Source organism: Rhinolophus sinicus, chromosome 10 (assembly GCF_057876585.1).
Source record: "Rhinolophus sinicus isolate RSI-liver-muscle chromosome 10, RSI-T2T, whole genome shotgun sequence".
Lineage (NCBI taxonomy): Eukaryota > Metazoa > Chordata > Mammalia > Chiroptera > Rhinolophidae > Rhinolophus > Rhinolophus sinicus.
Window position 1 is genome coordinate 12,026,508 of NC_142510.1, and position 22,174 is coordinate 12,048,681.

The following is a 22,174-nucleotide window of genomic DNA, read 5'->3' on the forward strand; positions in this document are numbered from 1 at the left end:
TCTGGGATGAGGCAGAGCAGTGTGGTAATTTGGACTCTGCTGCTTAACTGCACTCCGTCTCCAGTATAATCGAGAAACCAAAAAACTGAGAGTAGCAATATAGTTCATGGTGGGGCTGGGTCACCTCCATCCACTTTAGGGCACATGCACTCCAGAGTGAACCCCAGAATGCAGTGTGCCTTTGCAAATTTCTCATTCATCCTCGTTTCCCAAAGGCCTCTCCCATGGGACCAGTGGACCGCAGATGACCCAATGCATCTAGTTAGTGTATCACCTCAGCCCAAGCACTGTATGTGGTACCCAAGCAAAACTCCAGTCTGCTCTGATAATCGAGGAAAGCACGGCTGTGTTAGATGTATCGAGGGGCGGAAAGGTTGGTCTCTAACCCGGCATCCTCCAGTTGGATCTTGAACAGGTAACTGTGACCAGCTGTGACTGCGTCCCACCTCACTTGCTGACTGCAGAACCAGCCCCACCTCTACCACGTTCCCAGGAATGTCCCTTCACCACTGAACAGAACCAGGTGGCCTCTCCTTAGCTTAGCTCAGCTCAGGCTGAGTCCCACATCCAGGCCCCATCAGCTACGAGCGTCTGAATAAGCCCCTCTCCTCTGATCCTCAGTTTCCTCACCTGTGAAAATGGGGCTAGGGAGAGTTCATCCCTTGTCAGCTGCTCCAGGGCATAAACCAGAGGACGCATTTGAAATCTGGAGCACAATGCCAGGCGCCTCCTAGGTGCCCCAGAATGCCAGCCACGACAATGATGATATCTTTATTCTGGATGCCAGTGAATCACACCTGCCATGCCCAGGAAAGGCCCTTTCTGGGAAGTGCCACTGACATGAACAGCTGGCAGAAAGAGCAGAGCTGCCTGGCACCACCAGGGAGCGAGCAGAAAGGGTGGTGAGATGCCAGGGCCTGAGGCATCCTGCCCCCTGGGGAGCCGAGGACCAAATGTCTGTCCCCAGGGCCTGGTTCTGTCTTATCAGCCACATTTTCACTCCTCCAAGGGGACTGCAGCATTTCTATGACAACTGGGAATGAAATTTTAATAAAATGCCATCAGGTGTCCTGGAAGGCTCCGTGAATAGCCCAGAACTCATGGATTAATTGTATACATTATTATTATTATTATTATTATTATTATTATTATTATTAAGGAAAATAACCGCTCACATTTTTAAAAATACAAAACCAGAAGAGACAAAGAAAAATGCGAAAACCACCAATTTAGCTTAATTTTCCATCTGCTTTTCTGACATCTCTCTTCATTCAGAGAAAGGGAGCTACACGAATATAATTGCACATAATTGGAATGGCACGATACGTGCTCTATTTCTCACTCAGCAATGTGTCATGAACCTCTTTCCACATTAATAAATATCAGTCCTCACCACGAAATTCTACCAGCAGCTTGGAACTGGAGTTCACGGACTTCACAGAATGTACTTAGTTCCTTACTGACGGGTCCTGCGGGTGTATCTTTTTTATTATTATTATTTTTTCGGATACAATCATCCTTCTACAAATACACAAGCGCAGCTTCTCACACATGACAATCCTCCCCAGGGTGTAAATACCTAGAAGCATGATGACTGGGTCCAAGAGTGAACTGGTTTTGTGCTTTGAACGTGTCAGATAAACTGCCATCCAGACTGGTGGGTCACCATATGCTGCTACCGACGGAGGTTGCAAAAATGGCTGCTTTTGTCTATGACAAATGAGGGGGGAAGCAACAGCACTAAGGACCAGAGGTGGGGAGGAGGAGAGGATAGGTGTTCCCGGGTCTTCACAGTATGAATCTTAACTTTCTGCAGCCTCCAGGGGGGCAATCAGCAGAATAGCATCTTTGCTTCCAGTAGAGAGAACCCATCAGCCGTAATGAGGTGGGGCTGCAGGCCTGGGAATATCTCAGCTGACCCAAGAAAGCTGAAAATCCAGGGGCATTCTTCTAAGCTCTTGGAAGTGGACAGATCTCAGCCACCTCTGGTCCGAGGGTGGGCAAGAGCATTTAAGGTGGAGAAGTTCTCTCCTCGCTTCTCCAAGTATTTTCCCTTGAGAAGCTTCTACAGGGCACCCCACCTTCAAGACTCACTTTCCTATACCAGGCTTCATTCTCCCATCGGCAAAATGGGTTCAGTTATCTTTCTGTGTTCTTTTCATAGACTTTGTGTGAGGTGGAAACAATTCTGCATGGAGCTCTAAGATATGGTTATTTTGAGATTATGCAAATGCGATAGCGAACCTCCAAAGTGGCCCAGTGATGCCCCCTTGGGTTTTTATGTCCGTGTACAGTCCCCTACACAATTTCATCAGGGTTGGTTTGCATGAGGGACAGAATATAGCAGAGGTGACAGCATGTGACTTCTGAGGATTGGTCATAAAAAGCATCATGGCTTCTGCCTCTATCTATCTATCTATCTATCTGTCTATCTATCTATCTCTTGGATTTCACCCTAGGGGAAGCCGCCAGCCATGTCGTGAGGACACTCGAGTAGCTTTATGGAGAGGTCCACATGGGACGAGCTGAGGCCACTTGACAATGACACTGTAAGTGACCCATTCTGGAACTGGATCCTCTAGCCCCAGTCAAGACTTCAGATGAGAGACCTTGAGCCAGAACCACCCCTCTAAGCCACTCCCACATACCTGAGCCCAGGAACTGTGAGATCATGGTTGTCCTTTTCAACCACGAAGGTCCAGGGCAATTTTTTTTATGTGGCAAGAGATAACTCATACACTTTCCTGCACCATGAACCATTTCCCCATCAATAAAATGAGGAGACTCTTTCACAGACATGGTGAGAAGCTCCAAGGCTGGTCCCCAATGACACAATGGGTCAGAGGGTGCGTCCAGCCTGTGTGACTCTTGACACATTACTTTACTTCACTGGAGTTTTGGGTTCCTCACCCACAAAATGAAGACAGAAACAGCAGTCACCTTATGGGGTCACTGAGAAGGGAGATGAAACCCTTGGTGAACTGCAAAGGGGGACAAAAAGTTGTCATTTCTCATCTCCTCTTCTTCTTTCTCTCAGCATCAGGTGAATACTTTCAGGTGACCCAGCAATCAATTTATTATAAAAACCCAGCCTCAAAAGTCATTTTGGGGGAACAGACAGAAGCCAAGGGGTGGGTTCTTGGAGAGTCCAGTTGGCACCGAGTATCATCAGAGATGGGGAACAAAGATGGGGACGTATGCCAAATATATAGAGCACACACGTGGACACTGCCCAGGATCAGACGAACACCTTTGGTAAGAGAATTTACTCTCAGCTGCTCACTTATCATTATCACAATGTCTTGCATTATCTACATTATCGTCATTTCCGCACTCGTTTTTCCTTGAAATCAACTTACTTTTTTTCTTCTACTTCAATATTTTCAGAAGAAATTTCATATCACTACCATAAATGGAAAGCCAGTATCGCCGGCTATAAAGATAACCCTAAAACCAAACCCATATGATTAGTACAAAACATCAGCGACAAAACTCTATGTGCCCCTGGAAGCCATCTCATGGTCGCTGGTAGCACATGAACAGGCCACACTCGGCGACCTCACCACACAGGTACCACATCCCGGAGAAGCGGGCATGCATGTTTTTGGAACTGCAAGTCCAGCGAACGTCTCTGCCACTGGCACTTCTGCCCGGATGCCCGATGGAGGCTGCACAGGTATCCACACCTACACCAGCCATAGTCACATGCCCCAGGGAGCCCAGTCTAACCCAATGACACAGGGCTCCAGAGCACTCAGTAAGCATCCCTGTTGTTTTTACCACGGGGACAACCAAACGATGTTAAACTTCCTTCTCGCTTTCCCAGCACCCCAGGTCCATCCTCACATCAAGAAGAGGCTGAGCCATGGTCCCTCCACCAGTCCCTGCTCCCCCATATCCAACCCCAAGTGGACCTGGCCCTTCTCAGAGTGGGGTGCTCAGCTTTCTATTATGGAACACAGGGGCTGAGGCTCTGCTCCCAGATGTGTCCTAACAGAGATTCTGTGAGTGCTTGGGGGCCTTGGATTCCCTTCAAACCCAGTTACTCCTCCAGCAAGATTGGTTTCAGGTAAAAACCGCTGCTGGTGATTGATGACGGAGACCCAGGAGGCTGAAAAGGGTGCAGAAGCAGTTTCAAAATCTAATCTGCTCAGCAAAACACTTCCACTTACTGAGTCTTGTAGACCGTTCTTAGCACTGGGGAGGAGAGCTGAATGTTCAGATCTGTAGTCCTGGCAAAAACAAAAATAGAAATAGGTGGGGGAACCCACGTTGAGGAAAAAGTTCTAATTTGGAGTAACCCTGAGTGTCTCACCAATCACCTTTAGTCACCAGTCAGTCAGTCATTTCTCTTTCTCTCTCTCTCTCTCTCTCTCTCTCTCTCTCTCTCTCTCTCTCTCTCTCTCTCTCTCTCTCTCTCCCCCCCACCCACCTCCCTTCCCACCCCCCCTTAGGCCTGCACTGCCCCCTATGACAGCCACTAGCCGCATATGGCTAGTCTGAACTGAAATGTGCTGTACGTATAAATTACACATTAGATTTTGAAGACACTATGGGGAAAAAAAGGAATGTAAAATACCTCATTAATATTAATATCTCATTAATATTTCCATATCAATTACACGTTAGAATGATATTTAATAATATATAAAAATAAAGTGTATTGTTACATTTAAATATATAAATATATTATGAATATTTAAAATAAAATATTGCAATTATTTTTATCCATTTCTTTTTACTTTTTAATGTGCCTACTAGAAAATTTTAAATTGCCTCTGTGGCTCTCATGACAGTCCCTATTATACAGCGCTGGTGTAGAATTTTCTGTGCGTGTGGGCACCCCATCCTAGCCTGGACACAGGTGGTCCTCAGAGAGCACACCCGGCCGCCCTTGCACTGGGTTTGGGGCTGACTTTCCGCTGTTTCACCCCAGAAACAGGTCACGTGAATCATGGAGGCCTGGTGACGCCATGTGCTCAGCTCTCTTTGTCTGTTTGCTTCTGTAACCCTCCCAAGGACGTAAGAAGGAGGTCTGAGTCTCAGCCCCGTTTCGCAGGTGGGGAGACTTGTCCGAAGTCACCCAGCGGGGATGCAGCAGAGCCAGGGCTTGGACCTGGATGTGACTGGTCGGCTGTTATGTGCCCACATCGTTGTAATTCCTCCTCTGACGCCTCATCCATTTCCCCACGAGGCACGGCACACGGGCGCGTGTTATAACTGGTCACCCACCAACTCTGGGGCGCTGTCCCTGCCTCAAAAGTGCCAGTGGTGCCTCAGCGCCCAGCGTGTTCCCCTCACTCCCCACCCACCGCCCTCCCACCAGCAGGAGCCTGTCCTGTCCTGTCCTGTCCACATCCCTGAGCGAAGGTCGCAAAGGCCCGCCCTCCTACTTGGCGGGCTGCCCAGCATCGTGCTGTGCTGCCAGGTCACGATCGTTAGAACCATGGGAGCCTTCGCCCCCAGGAGATGGACATGGCACACCTCGGCCTGCGTTCCTCAGGACACTTGCTCTGCCCTTCCTGCCGCAGTTGGACCTTTTTGGTCGAGTGATGCGAGCCCTGCCTGGTCGGCGGCACCCCCACCCCTGAACAAAGTGGATGACTCTGTGCCCACTCCCCTGTGCCCACTCCCCTGTGCCCACTTCCCTCCTTACCTTAGAAAGAGAGACATGCACATAAATAAATAGGCTCCACGCCTGACCGGGAGAGGAAAACAGAGACGAGAGACGATGCCTCTCAGAGGAAAGCTGCCACGCCTCACCCTCTCGGGATGGGGCATGAACTAGCGTGAGCTCTCAGAGGTCAGTGGCGGGTGACAGGAGAAAGTGACAGTCTTGACACCCGACATTCTTCAGGTTAACAGAAGGCCAAGGCCACGCCTAATTAAAGCCTCCTGAGTGACAAACAGAAGGTGAGGGGTGGGGGGCAGGGTGGGTTTGCAGGGATGGAGCCAGTAAGACCTGCAGGGACCCCGGCTGTGAAAGACACGTGGGGTCGGCACTTTAAATGTCTGCCAGGCTACCGGGGCCCACTGTACCCTAAAACGTCCTAAGTACAAGGGTGTGATGCGCCTTGAGAAGTCTGGATGCCAAAGAAAGAGAGCAGGGCGAGGAGCCTACAAGGCCAGATCATGGCCCCTGGGTCGTCGCCGATGACACACATTTTCACCACACCACGGACAGTGCATTTTCCAAAGCGGAAGAAATCAGACTGGCTGCCTGATGCGTGGACTGATGACAGGACATAACATCCTCAATCAAACCATGGAGATTCTTGTCATCTCAGCGTAATAAGAGAAATGCAAATTACGGGGACGCATTTTTTTTCTTTTTCCTGAGACTGGCAAAGATGCAAGTTGGGCCTCGTGTCAAAGTCGTCAGAGTGTAGAGAAAGCTGTATTCGTAGCTAACCATGGAATTAGACAGTAGCCAACATTTCAAAGTTGATAATATTTGAACCAGCAATGCCATTTCTTGGAATTGCTGCTAGAGAATGTCTGCATGCGTGGAAAAAGACAATGCCAAGGGTATTCACTGAAGCGTGTGTGTTTTTTTTTTTTTTTTTAATTACAAAATACTGGGAGGGACATAAATTTCCATTATTTAGAGACCTAGTAAATAAGCTAGGGTGCATCCAGACACCCTCGGAAAAGACAACGAGGCAGCTCGATATGGAATGACAGGGACAAAAAGTCACATGCATGCAGAGTCTAGCTCGCCACAATCTGTTCATTGTTTTGAGAATATGCGTATGTGTAGCATATACATTGAAATCTCCAAAGGACAGACTGAAAAAATAGTTTAAAAACGGCTGACATAGGAGAGAGGAACAAGCTGGCGGATGGGATGGGGTAGCAGGGAACCTCATTTTACTCTCTGACTCTTAAATTCTGTACTCTGGGCATGTATTTTCCATTTGTAAAAATTATTTTACCTTAAAATTAATCTACTTTGAAAATACTAGCACAGCCTGCAGGGTGCGGAATTCATTTCAGGACATTTTCTAGGGGGGGAAAAAAAATTAACTCACACAACGTAGCCAATGGCGTGAGATTTCTTTGAAGGACAAGAACCTTGTCAGACCATATCTGAATGCAGAAACGTTGGCACTAGGGAGACCATTCTTACTGGTTTTTACCAGGACATTCTAATGTGTGGCCGACCAGCTCCACTTGCCCCTCTTGTCCCCAGAACAGGCAGTACTAGTTGAGGGCTGCATTCTCCTGCTGATCGCAGATGCAGTCTCAGAATCCATCCCAACACACTCAAAAAGGGTACCCATCCACAGGTATGGACACGCCAGCTGAAATCAAATCCTATCCCTGAGTTAAAGCAGACACGGGGCAAAGCCCAGCACTACGGAAGCAAGCTCTCCATTGACAAGGTCCCTCAGGAACCCCACCTGGCCTGTGTACGAGTGTATGTCGCCAGCTTCTCACGGCCCCCGCCGGTGTCCCCGCCGGTGCCAGCAGCCAGGCAGCCGACTTCCCACGGCCCATCTTCTGAAAATGTCATCTGGGCCCCCCTGCCTGGCACCCTCGGATCAAACCACCCGGAGCCCTTCTGAGGAAACGCCAGTTAACCTTCAGCAAGGAACTCGGGCTCCCTCATTTCCCCCAACTTAGAAAATTCTGTGTAAATGTCAGATTAAGCTCTTCATTCCTCTATTTTAAAATGAGAGATAAAATTCAGCTCCCTATCCCCAGATGTTAAAATCTCTGCTTCTCCCCAGGGCAAAGAAATCAATGTGAGTAAGTTCCTTTTTTTTTTCCCCTTGGAACACGACCACTTCCAGCAATTTATTTGACTGACTATGCTTTCTATTACCATGTAAATTGTTTCAGACTGCAAGACGAAGAAAAAAAGTATTAATCTCCTCTCAGTAAGTCATAAAATAAAGAAATCAATTTCAAGGTCAATTTAGCCCAAATAACACCTGCTGCCCTTTTTTGTAACACGCAGACCCCTCTGAAATGCTAGGCTGTTGTCTATCTACGGCGTCAATATGCAGCGACAGAAACCTGACTTTCACATCAGTCTGGGAAGCACTGGCCCTGCGGCCCAGTGGCTGTGTGTGTGAATTTGGGGAGGACAGGTTAACAGGACTCAATAAAATGACGCACTGCAGGCCAGGGCAGGGGAACAGAAGGAGAGCGGTAACAGGATTCAGGCAGAGTTGGGTTCAAGACAGGCGTCTGGCTGGTTTGCTGTGTGACTCTGGGAAAGTTACTTCACCACTCTGAGCTTCAGAATCTATATCTGTAAAAATTACTTAAACTAAGATGAGGGGTAGGTGATCTTACAGGACCCTTCACCCCAGTCCTTTGTGGACTCTGTCAAAGATGAGACACCAGGGAGAACTGGCCTGGATGGCCAGGTTTATGCAGCTACCCCTTCACCAAGTGGCACGGGAGTGTAGTGGTTAAGGGAACAGGCTGTGGCCTCTGACTGCTAGTGTGCAAACTGTCTTTCTTCCACTTGTGAGCTGCATGAGTTCTGACAAGATACTTAACTCCTCGTCCCTGAGTTTCTTCCTCTGGAAGTCAGGACATTACCCTGTTTCTACAAAGAGAGAAGTATCCCACCATTAAGCGGATGAGTCAACTGGACCCAGGGAAGTTAAGTGACTTGCCCAGGTTGCACAATGTAAGTGAGGCAGCTCCAGGTCTGCACCTGGAACCCTTGCATCCAAAGCTATTGAGCCACCCCCCAGACAACGCTACCTGTCAGTTTTCCTGGCCACGGGATGGAGAAGGCACCCCATAAACCCCAGACCCTCAGGCGGGTGATCACAGCGCACACAAGACTTGCCTTGGCAAACCCTGCGGGTGAACAAGGCATTTCCATAGCCAGCTCCTATTTCCTCTGCCAGCACCCCACAAATCCACCCCTGTAGAGGTCACAGAATGGGGCCGGCAAGACCCAGGACACTGGAGGAGGCGATCTTTAGTACCTTTCTCATCAGGAGACGGTTTCTTCTCAGCTCACTCTGCATACACCTCCCCAGCCCTGGCCTTACCTAGCCGATGGCCTCACGTAGCAATCGGTTTTTCAAATACACCCAGCAGATTAACCAGGTGCCCCCATGATAGCCCAGTGGCCCCAAACCATCCTTTCTTCGTGTCTGCAAAAACCAGCCCATATTCCCACCTGCACATTCCATCAGCTGCGAAGCTGTACTGCTCCACCTGGGCAATGCCTCCATGTCCCACCTTGGCATCTGCGACGCTCATGCCTGAACTCAGGTCACCTTCATTGCAGTGGCTTCCACAGAAGCCTCCCTGCCTCCGTTTCCCCTCCCACCCAGTCCATTCTCTACTCTACAGCCAGACTTGTCTTTGGGTCTAAGTCGCTTCATGTCACTTACACTTAAACACCCTTCCAGCTCCCATGTCACCAGAACGCTGCAATGTTGCCCGTTGTTTATGTGGGGGATGCCTCGAGGACTGTCTTCCTTGACCATGTCACTCAGTCACAGAGATATGCGTAGATCACATCTGACAATGTTAAGCCCGACGCAGCTGCAGAGGCAATTCCCAGCTCTCCAGGGACATAATGCTAGGACGGCGAAAACCACAGTTAACTGACCATTTACTAAGTACCTCAATGTATGATCCCACAGCGAGTTACGTGGCAGAACCTGGATGGAGCACGGGCTCTGCCACAGTGCTCAGTCACTTTTTCTACAAACAGCTTTATTGAGATAAAATTCACAGAACATACTATGTGCTCATTTAAAGTGTACGGTTCGGTGGGTTTTAGTATATTCACAGATACATCCAACTACCACCACAGTCATTTCTTAGGACATTTCATCACCTCAAAAAGAAGCTCCTTACCCTTTAATTTTCACCTTCTATCCTTTCAAACCCCTCAGCCCTCATTGACCACGCATCTACTGTCTATCAAATTACCTATTGTGGCCTTTCGTATATGTAAATAGAGTCACATGACACGTGGTCTTTTGTGAGAGGCATAATGTTGCCAACGTTGTAGCATTATTAGAATTTCACTGCCTAAAAATGGCTGGAAAATATTCCATTTTATGCAGGGACCACATTTTGTTTATCTACTAATCTGTTTGTGGCTATTTGGGTTGTTTCCACCTTTGGGCTACGACGAAAACATTTGTGTACGTGGTTTTATGTGGACATATGTTTTCAGTTCTCTTGGGTACACACCTAGGAGTGGAAGGGCTGGGTCATATGCTAACTGTTTCATTGTTGTTGAACTGCCACACTGTTTTTCAAAGTGGCCACAGCATGCTACATCCCCACAGAGTGTATGAAGTTTCCAGTGTCTCCATATTCTCTTCAACACTTGTTATTATCTGTGCTTTTGATGCTAGTGGGTGTGAAGTCCTAGTGGGTATGAAGTGGTATCTGATTGTGGTTCTGGTTTGCATTTCCCTGATGTCTAAGGACGTTGAGCATCTTTTCATGGGCTTGTGGGCCATCTGCCTGTCTTCCTTGGAGAACTGTCTATTCAGATCCTTTGCCCATTTTTAAACTGCGTTGTCTTTTATAATTGAGTTGTAAGAGTTCTTTATATATTCTAGATACAAGTCCCTTCTCAGTATATCATTTGTGAATATTTTCTCCCATTCTTTGGGCTACCTGGTCACTTTTGAATAATGTCTTAGATGAAAGCAGATTGGTCATGTCTGGTTCAGCTAAGCCAGCAATGGGGCACGTCACAGCACCTGTTCACAGCTTTGTATCTTGGCTCCTCTGGGGTTAGGACATGGACATATTTTGGGGGTCACTATTCCACACACAAACAAAAGGTGCCACGACCCGGCCCCTACAGAAACCAAGTCAGGCTCTCTGGCGGTGAACTGGGAGTTTGGGTACTCCTCAAATCTCCCCAGGAGACGAGAGTGTGCAGCCGGGCTGTGGAGCACAGCTCTAAGCCCTGCGTGAATGCGATGGTGGTCCTGCAGGAGCTGTCTTTGGAGGAGTCAAGGTCACCCCAGGGCAACTGCAAGTAGAAGTGCTAGATTCCTGTTGTGAGACGCAGTAATTCTCATTTACCAGAGCAGCTCCTAAACCTCTGACTGCTCCCTCTCCAAAGAGAGGCAAGTGAATACAGAAGTTCACAAAGAAAAAAACAAAAAAGCTAAATGGCAGAGGATGGCTATGGGTCCTGGACAAAGTCTGGAAAGTTTAAAAATTGCAACAAAGCCAAAAGGAAACAACCCAAGTGCCTATCAAGCAATGAATGGACACACTAAATGGGGTCCAGCCATACAGTGGAATATTATTCGGCCATGAAAAAGGAATGGAGTTCTGATACCTACTACAACATGGGCAAACCTCGGGAACATGATGCTAAGTAAAAGAAGCCAGGCACAAAAGGCCACATATGTGGGTTCCACTGGCATGAAAAACCCAGAACAGGCAAATCTGTAGAGACAAAAGAACACTAGTGGTTTTGAGGGGCTGGGAGGGGAGAGGGGAAAAAAGCTGTTTAATGGCTATAGGGTTTAGTTTTGGGGAGACGAGTATGTTTTGGAACTAGACAGAGGTTGTGGTTACACAATAATGTGAACGTACTATATACGTCACTAAAATGTTCTCTTCAAAAAGGTTAATTTTATTTAATGTAAATTGTACCTCAACTTAACAACAACAAAAGACGAAAACAATCCCAACAGACCTATCGCTCTTTTGGTGCATCAACCACATTTTTTTTTCAAATAAAAATAAATATATAACACCACAGGCTTCTACATACATCTGTACAATCAAGAGGAGCTTTCGCTTCTATTCATCTCAAAAGCCATTAAAATTAATAAGGTCTGTATCAAAAATGTCTAATAGAGTTACCGACTCACTGAATCAAGAAACAAGCGTGAGCAGTCGCAGAAGTGCGGTGCCTCCAACGCAATGAGAATTTCAATCTCACATCAGTGAGGGAGGGGCCGGTACCTACAGGCCCCTCCCCCATCCGTGGTGCAGGGATAGTATCTGACACCCAAGGGTAACAGACCCTCGGGAAAGAACCGCCCATCTGCCCGTGCTGACATGCAAGGGGAGAGGTTTGAGAGTAAAAGCTGGCGAGGGAGGATAAAAACTAGTCTGGGACAGAAACAACGCTTAGCTGCTGTGCCCTTGTGAGGAAACGCACGGCATGAACCATGTCCATTTGCACATGGGCAACAATATTTGAAAGAGACATAATGAGATGAGGGAAGATGGGACATACAGAAGAAGTCTGCAAAAATGCTGGGAGATGCCGCGTGGAGATAAAGGAGGGCATTAGATGCAAGAGGAAACTCGGACATATTTCTGGCTCACGTTTTCCCAAGGACGAGAACAGCAGGGGACTGGTGAGGGAGCTGGGGGTTATTGCTGGAGCTTTTGCAAAATGAAGTCAGGAGAATGGCAAAACAAGTGAAGTGTTAAATAAATACTTCCTGATGGACTCACGAGGGAGAACACTGAAATTAGGATGTCTGACAAGGGCTTTTTACCAATCTACCCAGGATTTCTTCAGGGTTCCTGAGAGAGAAGTTGTCAGTAACCCCCGTGACATCACGGGCCATTTGCAGCAGAAATGGGATAGTTGGACCACGGAGCACTGGGCAGGCTGATTAGAGAGACGCAGACCATGCTCAGTGGAACCAGCAATGCCTTGTGCTCTCCGGCAAGTCTGGAGAGACGTCTCTGCGAAGGAAGAGGGCATCAGCCAGAGAACTGCCACATCGCAGCAGTTAAGAGAATAGACTCTAGATTCAGGCCGCCCAGTGCTGGAGAGCCTACTGTCATTTAGTAGATGCGTGACCTTGAATTATACACTCCATTTCCTTGAACCTCAGCTTTCCCATCTGCAGAATGGGGTAGCAGTCTTCACTGTAGGAGATTGTAAAATGAGATGATTATAAACACCCCACAAATTGTTGCTGTTATCCCATTTTACAGACAGGAAACTAAGGCCCATTCATCGGTATCTCTAACCTATGTATTGGCTTTTGCTATGTGTGTGGCCTTTTGCGGCAAGAATTTTGTATGAATCAGGCCATTTGATCTCCACAACAACCTATGAGGCTCAGGAGGCAGAGTGGACCTCTCCTTAGCTGTGTGACCTTGGGCGCGTTATGTAATCTCTCTCTCTGTGCCTCAGTTTTCTCCTCTGACAAAATGGGGAGAATAACAGCACCTTTCCCAGAGAGCTGTTGTGAGGCTAAATGACTCACACATCCGGGTCTGAGGATATAGCCTTGCGCGGGCTCAATAAATGTGACCACCAATATCATCACTGATATCAGCTCTTCTTACACACGAGGCCCAGAGGCCCAGAGAGGGTAAGCAAATTGCCCAAGGACACACAGCTGATAATGGACAGAGTCTGACTGCAGCTCCCACTCTCCTTTCCTGTGCATCACTCGGTAAGCACTGGGGGCTTAACTGACGACCACCTCTTCCAAGGAGTGCCCAGGCCCACCTGAAACACAGCACCACGTGGAGCGCTTTGGACTTGGATGAGTCTGGGTTCGAGTCCCAGCTCTGCTCTCACTTTGACATATAACTGTGGAGGGCTGTTGAGCCTCTCCATCTTTAACACATCCGTTTGTTCCTCAGTACGTGGTACTGAACCACTGCCATCGATGTTTTCTGCTGGCTCCAGTCCAGTGCCCTGCATGCAGCTAAGCTGTGTCATTGCCTCCTTCCACTCAACTGCTCCAGAGGCATCGGGGTCCTTGCTGAGACGGCCCTTCCTTCTCCTCAGCCTGTCTCTACCCCGCGCCCCACACCCCACACCCCGTCTGTCTCTGTGTCCCACCAACAAGTACGGCTTCGTGGGAGTGTGGTCGGGTACTGAGGGGCCCGGGTACGCGCGATCACCGCTCCCTCGAGACCACCTCCCTGCAGAAGAGCGAGCTGTCAGCTCTTTTCACAGTGAAATAACTGCAAGTTTGAATGTGGATTCGTTGCCAAACAACTGCAATTAGAAGCCACCTTCTGCTGGGAACAACTGCTGCTTAAGTGTAATTCCTGCGTCGCGCATAAACCCCAAATGAGTTTCTCAGTGTTGCTTTCAACCACACTTACCGGAGGCATCACAACGTCCTCCGCTTCTGTCCTAAGCTCACATGGCTTCCTACCTCTCAGGGGCTTCTCTCTGTTCCTAGGTAAAGTCCAAATGTCTAGCCAGGGCCAACGAGGCTTTGCATATGGTCTGCCACCACCCCATTCCCCACCCCCACTCTTCCTCTTCCTCCATTTTTTACCCTCTCGCTCTCTGAGCTCCAGCTATAGCTGTTGTCACCCTGGCTTGGAAAGCTTTCTAGGTCCATTCTGCTGTTGCACTCCAAACATCACCTCCTCCAGGAAGCCTTCTGTGATGCACCATACTAGATAAGAAACCCCTGTGACGTACCCTTTCCGCGTCGTGTACATTGTGGCACTTCCTAAAGTTTGCGATGATTAATGTGCATGAGTTATTTGCATTTGCATAATTATTAAGTGGATGTCTGTCTCCCCCACAGGGCTGTGTGCCCCACCCATGTCCCACGGAGGCTGCTTTATTCCACCCCCAGCACAGCCCCCGCACACAGCGGGTCCTCAGCACACGTGTGTTGAAGGAACAAGTGTTTCATCATGTAAACAGTCTACGGTTCCCCATGAGAGCAACCTGCTCGAGGGGAGGGGGGGGCCTGTGTCTTTGCCCGATTTGTCCCTTTGTAGAAACTCGCACAGTCCCTGGCTCGTGAAAAGCACTCTGTCTGAAACGGCGGCGTGTTTGAGCAGACTCATGCTGGAGCTCCTTTCTGGGTTTGTCAGGAAAATGCAAATCCAAGTCCGGGCAGCCCTTCCCCACCCTCCTTTACATCTGGTCAAGCGCAGCCCCGGAGAGGGGTTCACAGGGTCTCTGCACTCCCCTAGGAAGACACACAACACTTTCCATCTCACTGAAGACCCACCCAGCCCTGTTCGCGGGGACCTCCTCCTGAGCAATGCCCATCGCTTGGCCCCCTGTGAGGCCAGGGAGAGGGAAAGGCCCTGCCTCAAGATGCATCATCCCGGGCTCTGCCATTGGAGGGTGGCATCATTAACTAAGACGGGTTACGGCAGAAATGTAATGCCATCTGCTGAACAGCTTCCCGCGCCTGGGTTGCCCTTGGCAGGAATCCCACCAGTCTGCCTTTAATTAAACCTGAGGGTAGGCGCCCCCACCCCCTGGCTGGTGGTAGGATAGGATGGACTGCCCCGCGAGCAAAGCCAGGGCAGCACAGAGCCCAAGATGGCCCGCGTGGGACGCTCAAAACCCACACAAAGCAGATGCCTGGAAGCGGAAAGCCTCTGGAGGACAGTGATGAGTGTTGAAGCAGGACCAACTGGAAGAAGCATCCCAGCCAAGCAGCCCTGGCCTCGGTCTAACGACCGCCATGCTGGTGGCCTGACGCGGGCGGCAGCCAAGTGGCGGGTGATTACGTGGGCAGCCTGTACCAACCAGGGAAAGGAGCCACTTCTCCCAGGGCTTGAGAAGACCCGCAAACTCAGTTGGCACTTATCCCAAGGAACCAGGGCCACGGGAAGCCAAGACCCACACAGTGAGGGATGTTTCCCCACCATCTCCATCACCAGCCCGTCTCTGCAGCTGTTCTTGGATCAGAGCCAGTGTCCATGGGAACTCAAAACAGCAAGACTGTGCTCGCGGCCTCTGCAGGTGCCACCCTCGCTGACCCATCTGTCGGTGGGGTCCTGGCAGGTGCCATCAGTGCACTAGACCCAGCGTGACCAGGCCGCTGTGGGGGAGAGGGGCAGGGTCCCAGCCCTCTCCGGGCTTCGAGTCTGTTGTGGGAGGTGCTCAGCAGGTCATCACAGAATTATCTGGTCATTTATAGGTGTCCGAAGTGTCACGAGAGAAGCCCAGGGTGCTAGGAGATCTCCCCTGGGTGCATCAAGATCTGAAGAAGGACAGGACTTGGCAGAAGAAATGGGGCTGGAAACAATCCCTGCAGAGGGGCAGCTCAGGGGAGGCTCTGGGCCGGCCGGTTAGAGACTAAGCTACTGTCACTGGGGTACAGCACCAGGAAGGGCTGCAGAAACAGCCAGGGCGGCCATTCCAGGTCTGAAGGGCACCCTCAGAGCATAACCTTTCTCCAAGAGCAGCGCGGCGCGCTGTGCTTGAGCAAGATCAGATGTGCTTGAAAAGACCACTCTGAATGTGGGACGGTCACAGAAGGCTGCAAGGGGGATCCACGGTGCTGGGAGGTGGTTGGAAGGGGCCGATGGAGGGGAGCGTGTTCAGGGAGTGGGTTTCCTAGGATGGGAAAAGTCAAGGGGTGCGGGGAATGAGGGACGGGACGGCAGGATGAGTCCGGGTTTCTATCTGAGCACCTGGTGGCCTCATGTGCTGCTCCCTGAGCTGTGGGTCCCCAAGGAAGTACAAGCAGAGGCGAAGATGGCGGGTTCGGTTTCGACCTCATTGGAGAATCAGGGGTGTGCACGCTTCATGCTTTTGGGGCAAAGGGGGCAAAACCACCCAGCCCTGTGCAGTTTTAATCTTCATGTAAGTTCCGTTTCCTACATGGTTCATTATTGGTCCTGCACAGAGGGGTTCTTGAGGATTGTTTCAGTATCTGCTGAGCACCTTGAAGGTCTCGGCACCAACAGCTGTCAGAACTAAATTAATAAAACAACAAGGCTGCTGCTGTTTCTTTCTTTTTTCTTTTTTCTTCCTTCCCCCATGCCAGGAGTCACTGTACGGGAATATTTGCAGAAAGCACCTGATCTCCCAGCGGCTTTTCACATTTTGAAATTGACAATTCTTTCATTCCAGTCAATAAACTTCTAAATGTCAGACTATGGATGGGGGGGTTCCTGGCGGGGTTTGGGATCCAAGGTCCTTTCTGAGATTCAAGGATGAAGGAGCTGAAACATCGCTCTGTCTCTCTCCCCCCCCCCCACGTTTTACACTTACACACACACACACACACACACAAACACACACACACACGCACATACACACACACCATCTGAGTAAAATTTGGTTACCAGAAAGAAATGTCTTCGGACAACTGAGGCAAAGTAAGCAGAAGCCCAGGTCATCCATCGGAAATGCTAAAACCCAAAACCTCTCCGCAAACTGAGACTTTCTGCTTCAATCTAACTTAGATTCCTCTGGTGGCAAAATGTCCCCTGATCTATGAAGAGACTCATGATATTAGGTTGAACCAAAAGAAATCTCCAAGACTCAGCTGGACTGTTTTTGACCCAAAGAATAATCATTCATCACCCTAATGATATGTATGTATCCCGCTTAGTGTGACAGTGGCTTTTGGCAGAAATACTGATGTTTGAGTATGGGGTACTGCCCCAGGCCTCACTGGAGGTGTGACATAACGTACAGCATAGGTACCTCAGAGCATTTCTAAAGTCCGAAAAATGATGAGGTCCAAACCACACCTGGTCACAGGGAATTGCAAACCTGCAGTCATAGAACAGTCATTAAAACCATTTGTGGGTGGGCCGGCCCGGTGGCTCAGGCGGTTAGAGCCCCGTGCTCCTAACTCCGAAGGCTGCCGGTTCGATTCCCACATGGGCCAGTGGGCTCTCAACCAGGTTGCCAGTTCAATTCCTCGAGTCCCGCAAGGGATGGTGGGCTCTGCCCCCTGCAACTAAGATTGAACACGGCACCTTGAGCTGAGCTGCCGCTGAGCTCCCGGATGGCTCAGTTGGTTGGAGCCTGTCCTCTCAACCACAAGGTTGCCGGTTCGACTCCCACAAGGGATGGTGGGCTGTGCCCCCTGCAACTAGCAACGGCAACTGGACCTGGAGCTGAGCTGCGCCCTCCACAACTAAGACTGAAAGAACAACAACTTGAAGCTGAACAGAACCCCCCACAACTAAGATTGAAAGGACAACAATTTGACCATTGTTCCCCAATAAAGTCCTGTTCCCCTTCCCCAATAAAATCTTTAAAAAAAAAAAACATTTGTGGGGCACTTCCCATGAGAAAGGCTGTGTCAGTCAGAGGCTTCAGTTGGCCTGGGGATGTGTCAAGAGCTCATGGAAACTAATTTATGGATACACATACGACACCATTTCCCCCCACTAACATTCTAGCTGATGAAGCCCCTTCCTGTTTTAACATAACAATGTTGGGGTGAGCCTACTCCCAAAGAAGCTCCATGCCTTCCTAACACCCCCAAGCTGAAGGAAAACCCTGATTTAACTGCAAAGAGTGCAAGCTGTTAGTTGCAGAGTCTAATCAGCTTAATGGGATTCTCACTACACCCCAAGTCTGCTTGTTCTCAGAGCCTCACAAAATAATTACACTCTTCTTTTCTCTTAGAAAATGCTTTGCGTGAACTTGGGCAAATGTGCGATTCGACAAAGACATCCCACATGGGGCTTCCCGGGGTGTTCAGTGAAGAGATAAACCAACTTGGAAAGTGTCCTGACAGGATCCAACAACCTCAAAGCGGGAGGAGGCGGGAAGCTGGGGAGAGAGAAGGGGGTGTCAAGGACTTCAGCAGAGGGCTTTAAACTGTAGAAACGGTCCCGATGGATTTCCGTGGCTTAACTCCTCTCAATCTTGGCCCAAGTGGTGTAATAAGCCCTTCTCAGACTTAATAACTCCTCCAAACCCAATCAATAACAGCTCTGAAAAGTCTCTTCCCTGTATTTATTTCGTTCGAAGCACTCAGACACTTCAGCTTCTCAGGCCCACGAGACCCACAGCGGCACCTCTTTTCCTTTATGAACAGGGCGGCTTGCTGACATATCAACCTAGGAGGCCTGTCTCTAAGAAATGGGCTTTCATAAGAAAAGAGGGAATAGTGCCATTTGCGACAACATGGATGGATCTTGAGATTATTACGCTAAACGGAGTAAGTCACACAGAATAAGTCCAGAACCATATGATTTCACTGATATTTGGGATATAAAACCGAAAGCAACAAAGGAACAAGAAAAACAAATAAGGAAAAACTCATAGACACAGACAATAGTTGAGTGGTTACCAGAAGGTAAAGGGGGAGGGTGGTGGTAGATGAGGATAAAGGGGATCAAATATATGGTGATGGAAGGAGAACTGACTCTGGGTGGTGAACACACAATGGGATTTATAGATGATGTAATACAGAATTGTACAGTTGAAACCTATGTAATTTTACTAAACATTGTCACCCCAATAAATTATAATTTAAAAATAATAATATACTATAGAGAGAATAAAAAGATAATTCATTCTTTCTTCTAACAAAAAATAAATAAAGAAATGGGCTTTGATGGGAACTCCCCATAATGGAAAAGCAAGAAAGAACACAGAGGTAAACGAGTCAGCATGTGGGTGACAGCTCCAAAACCATATACTTGACTCTGGCACTTCTAGTTCCTGTCCACGCAAAATATCGTCTGGATCTCTGGGACAAAGGGGCGGGACACACATCTTTACGGGATTCACCTGGGAAAGTATCACTATCCAGTTAAGCAATTTACAATCCTGAAGAATGAACAAGAATTTGTTTGTTTGTTTCAGTTCCTGTCTTGGGTGGGTAGCAGCTATTTGCTTTGAATTTTTTTTTAACTACTTTTCTGGGTGGAGCTGGACTTAGGAACCCACAGAAAGACGAGCAGCGAGGGAGCAAAGGAAAAACAAAAACAGAGGGAGGGACATGAAATCCGTCTCAACAGGACTCTGTCAGAAGAAGAAACGGCTGCAAAGCCCCCAGCCCCCGTGCTCCAGCCCCAAGGAGGCAATGGCTTCACTTCAAAGTGCAGACACTGGAGCTCCATTTGCTGCAGACTTTATCTAATGCCAGCTTTTGATGCTATTATAAAAGATGAGGGGAAACTGGGCATCCTGGCGCCAGATTCTCTGGGCGTTAATTCCAGCTCCAGAAGAGGTTAAGTTAAACCCCATAGCAGGTACAGATGGACTTATCACTTTTTCCAATTTTCACAGGGAGGTGGTCTACCCAATTAGATCAATCAAGATTAATGGATTATTAAAAAAAAAATTTTAAAGACTAACTGATTATTTATTGGTTCTATACAAGGTAGCAGTTCCACTTGGTCCACGTACCTCTGGAAGCTTTATCTCGGAGATGGGTCGCTCCAAGCCTAATTGGTGGCAGACATGTGTCCCACTCCCATCAGGTGGGAGTAGTTGCCAGGGAATGTGGCGCCAGAAATTGCCATTTGCCAAAGAGCCCTGGCTGGTGTGAGACAAGAAAGTTCAGTGTTTTGTTCTGGAACCATCCACCAAATGGGAAAAGGCGCACCTGACACAGAGCCCTTAGGACGCTCCCCTGCGACGGAGCATGGGAAGGTCAAGTCAACTCCATGCATGGCAGCTGTGCTGCCGGCGATGACAGTGAGGACGGTGCTGATGACAAATGACACTGGCGATGATGATGATGGCTGTGATGAAGGTGAGGATGAGGAGGAGGATTTACTTTCCCTTTACTTCACACATTCCTCGGGATTTCGTTTCTCAGAATTAAAATTAAGAAGCTGACTATTCAGAGAGAGCACTTTCGGATGGTTTTAGGGTCAAGGAAGCCTCACCATGGGGTACAGCGTGTGCCACCCTAGAGCAATGATGCTTCCGTGACAATAAAAGAACCCCAATGTGAAATCCCTCAGCAGAGGCCGTTCGTTGTACCACAGGTGAGTGAGTCTTACTATCGCAAAGGTATTCAACTATCCATCTGTTCTCTGGTTAGTCGGGGGGACCAGGCCCAAATCCATTTAGCACAGTATTTATCAAGCAACAGGGTTTGAGACACAGGCTAGCGGCTCGGCGGTTGGGCTCCGTCATCACAACAGCTCACTGCTGGCTTTCTGAAGCTTCCCCTTGTGGAGCCAGCACCTTCTCGCGAAAGGAGAAAACCAAGTAATGACTTTCAAGAGTTTCGTTAAAGCCCCCTATTTCCCTAAAACAGAGCTCAGGGGGTGTGGGCACTGATATATGGAGGGGTTAGAAAAGTGCTGACACTCGATGGAAAGCACACATCAATTTCCTGAAGATAAACAGCAAAAGCAGGTGTTGACATGTGGCAAGACAGGCTGGGGCGGGGGGGGCGGGCGGCGGGGGTGGAAACCTTGACATGGGCTGGACGGCTAAAGAGACGGATGCAAACAGTATCAGATCTTACGCTCTCCAGGCAAAGGCGCCTAGCAGCGTGATTATTGGGTCGAACTGCACAAAATTACTTCTTTCCGAGCCTTCGTCTCCTCACCTGGAAAAAATGAAATAGATGATCTCAGGCCCTCACAGGTCCCTTGTCGGTGCAAAAGTCTATCGTTCTAAGATTACAAATCTGCCTGTTGTTCGAGTTACTGAGACTTCCACCAAAAACAGTAGCTTAAAGCCTACAGACGTCACGAGAAGGGGCCAACACGAAGAAGCTGAGAGACAAACACAATGTGGTCTAGGACAGGCCTGTTCCAAAGAGGAGCCCTGGGCGGCCAGTCCGGGAGGGTAAACACCGGGCCAGGACGGGGTGGGGGTGGGGAGGGCCAGGGAGACAGCCAGACAAAGGAAGGCTCCCCTGCCGGAAGCAGAGCTCTGCATTCCCCTGGAGTGGAGCTTATCCTAAAATGCAGTTCCCCAGGCTCCACCCCCAGTAACTCTGATTCAGTGTATTCAGGTGGGGCCCAGGAATCTGCATCTTAATGAGCACCTAAAAGTGACCCCAGGCTGGTGGAGGAGGGGTTGGAACAGCTCAGGCCAAAGCAGTGATGAAAGAGCCAGAGAGGAACCGTTTCTCTGGCCTTCCCCACCCCCCCTAAGGCTGAGGACAAGGGCCACCAGCATTTCCAACCGCTGCCAGGGAAACTCGGACACTCCTTTCTTTCTTCCGCTGCTCCCTCCAAATGCCTGGGAGTCCTCCCTGACGCCTCGCTCCCCCTCCCACTGCACCGCCCCTCCAGCAGTAAATCGCCAGCTCGACTCTTACAACGGAACCAGAACGGAAGGAACCCCGCCACTTCTCACCATCTCCATCTGTGGCACGCTGGTCTGAACCACCACCACTATGACAACCTTCTAACGATTCTCCCTGCACCTGCCCTTGTCTAGTACAGCCGGGCATCCTTCATAAGAAAAAGTCAGGGCATGCCACTGCTTAAAGCCGTCAGTATTTCCCGTCTCCCTCACATGGTCATGTGTCCCGGGCCTCCACCACCATTGCCGTCCGGCCTCCTTCCCTAGTGC

The 22,174-nt window shown here is 49.2% G+C and overlaps 1 protein-coding gene across 27 annotated transcripts in view; it reads right to left on the reverse strand.

Annotated features, from left to right (window-relative positions):
- Positions 1-22,174, reverse strand: part of RBFOX1 (RNA binding fox-1 homolog 1) — a 2,003,336-nt gene that overhangs the window by 1,723,854 nt on the left and 257,308 nt on the right. For 26 of the 27 annotated variants that reach the window (XR_016022576.1, XR_016022577.1, XM_074323048.2 and 23 more), the window contains one exon: positions 4,173-4,232. The exons of the other annotated variant lie outside the window; for it this stretch is intronic. Coding sequence is in view for 24 of the 26 variants with exons in the window: in XM_074323048.2 (XP_074179149.2) it covers positions 4,173-4,232 (60 nt within the window). In the remaining 2 variants the exon portion in view is untranslated. The remainder of the gene's footprint in view (positions 1-4,172; positions 4,233-22,174) is intronic. 27 annotated transcript variants of the gene reach the window in all.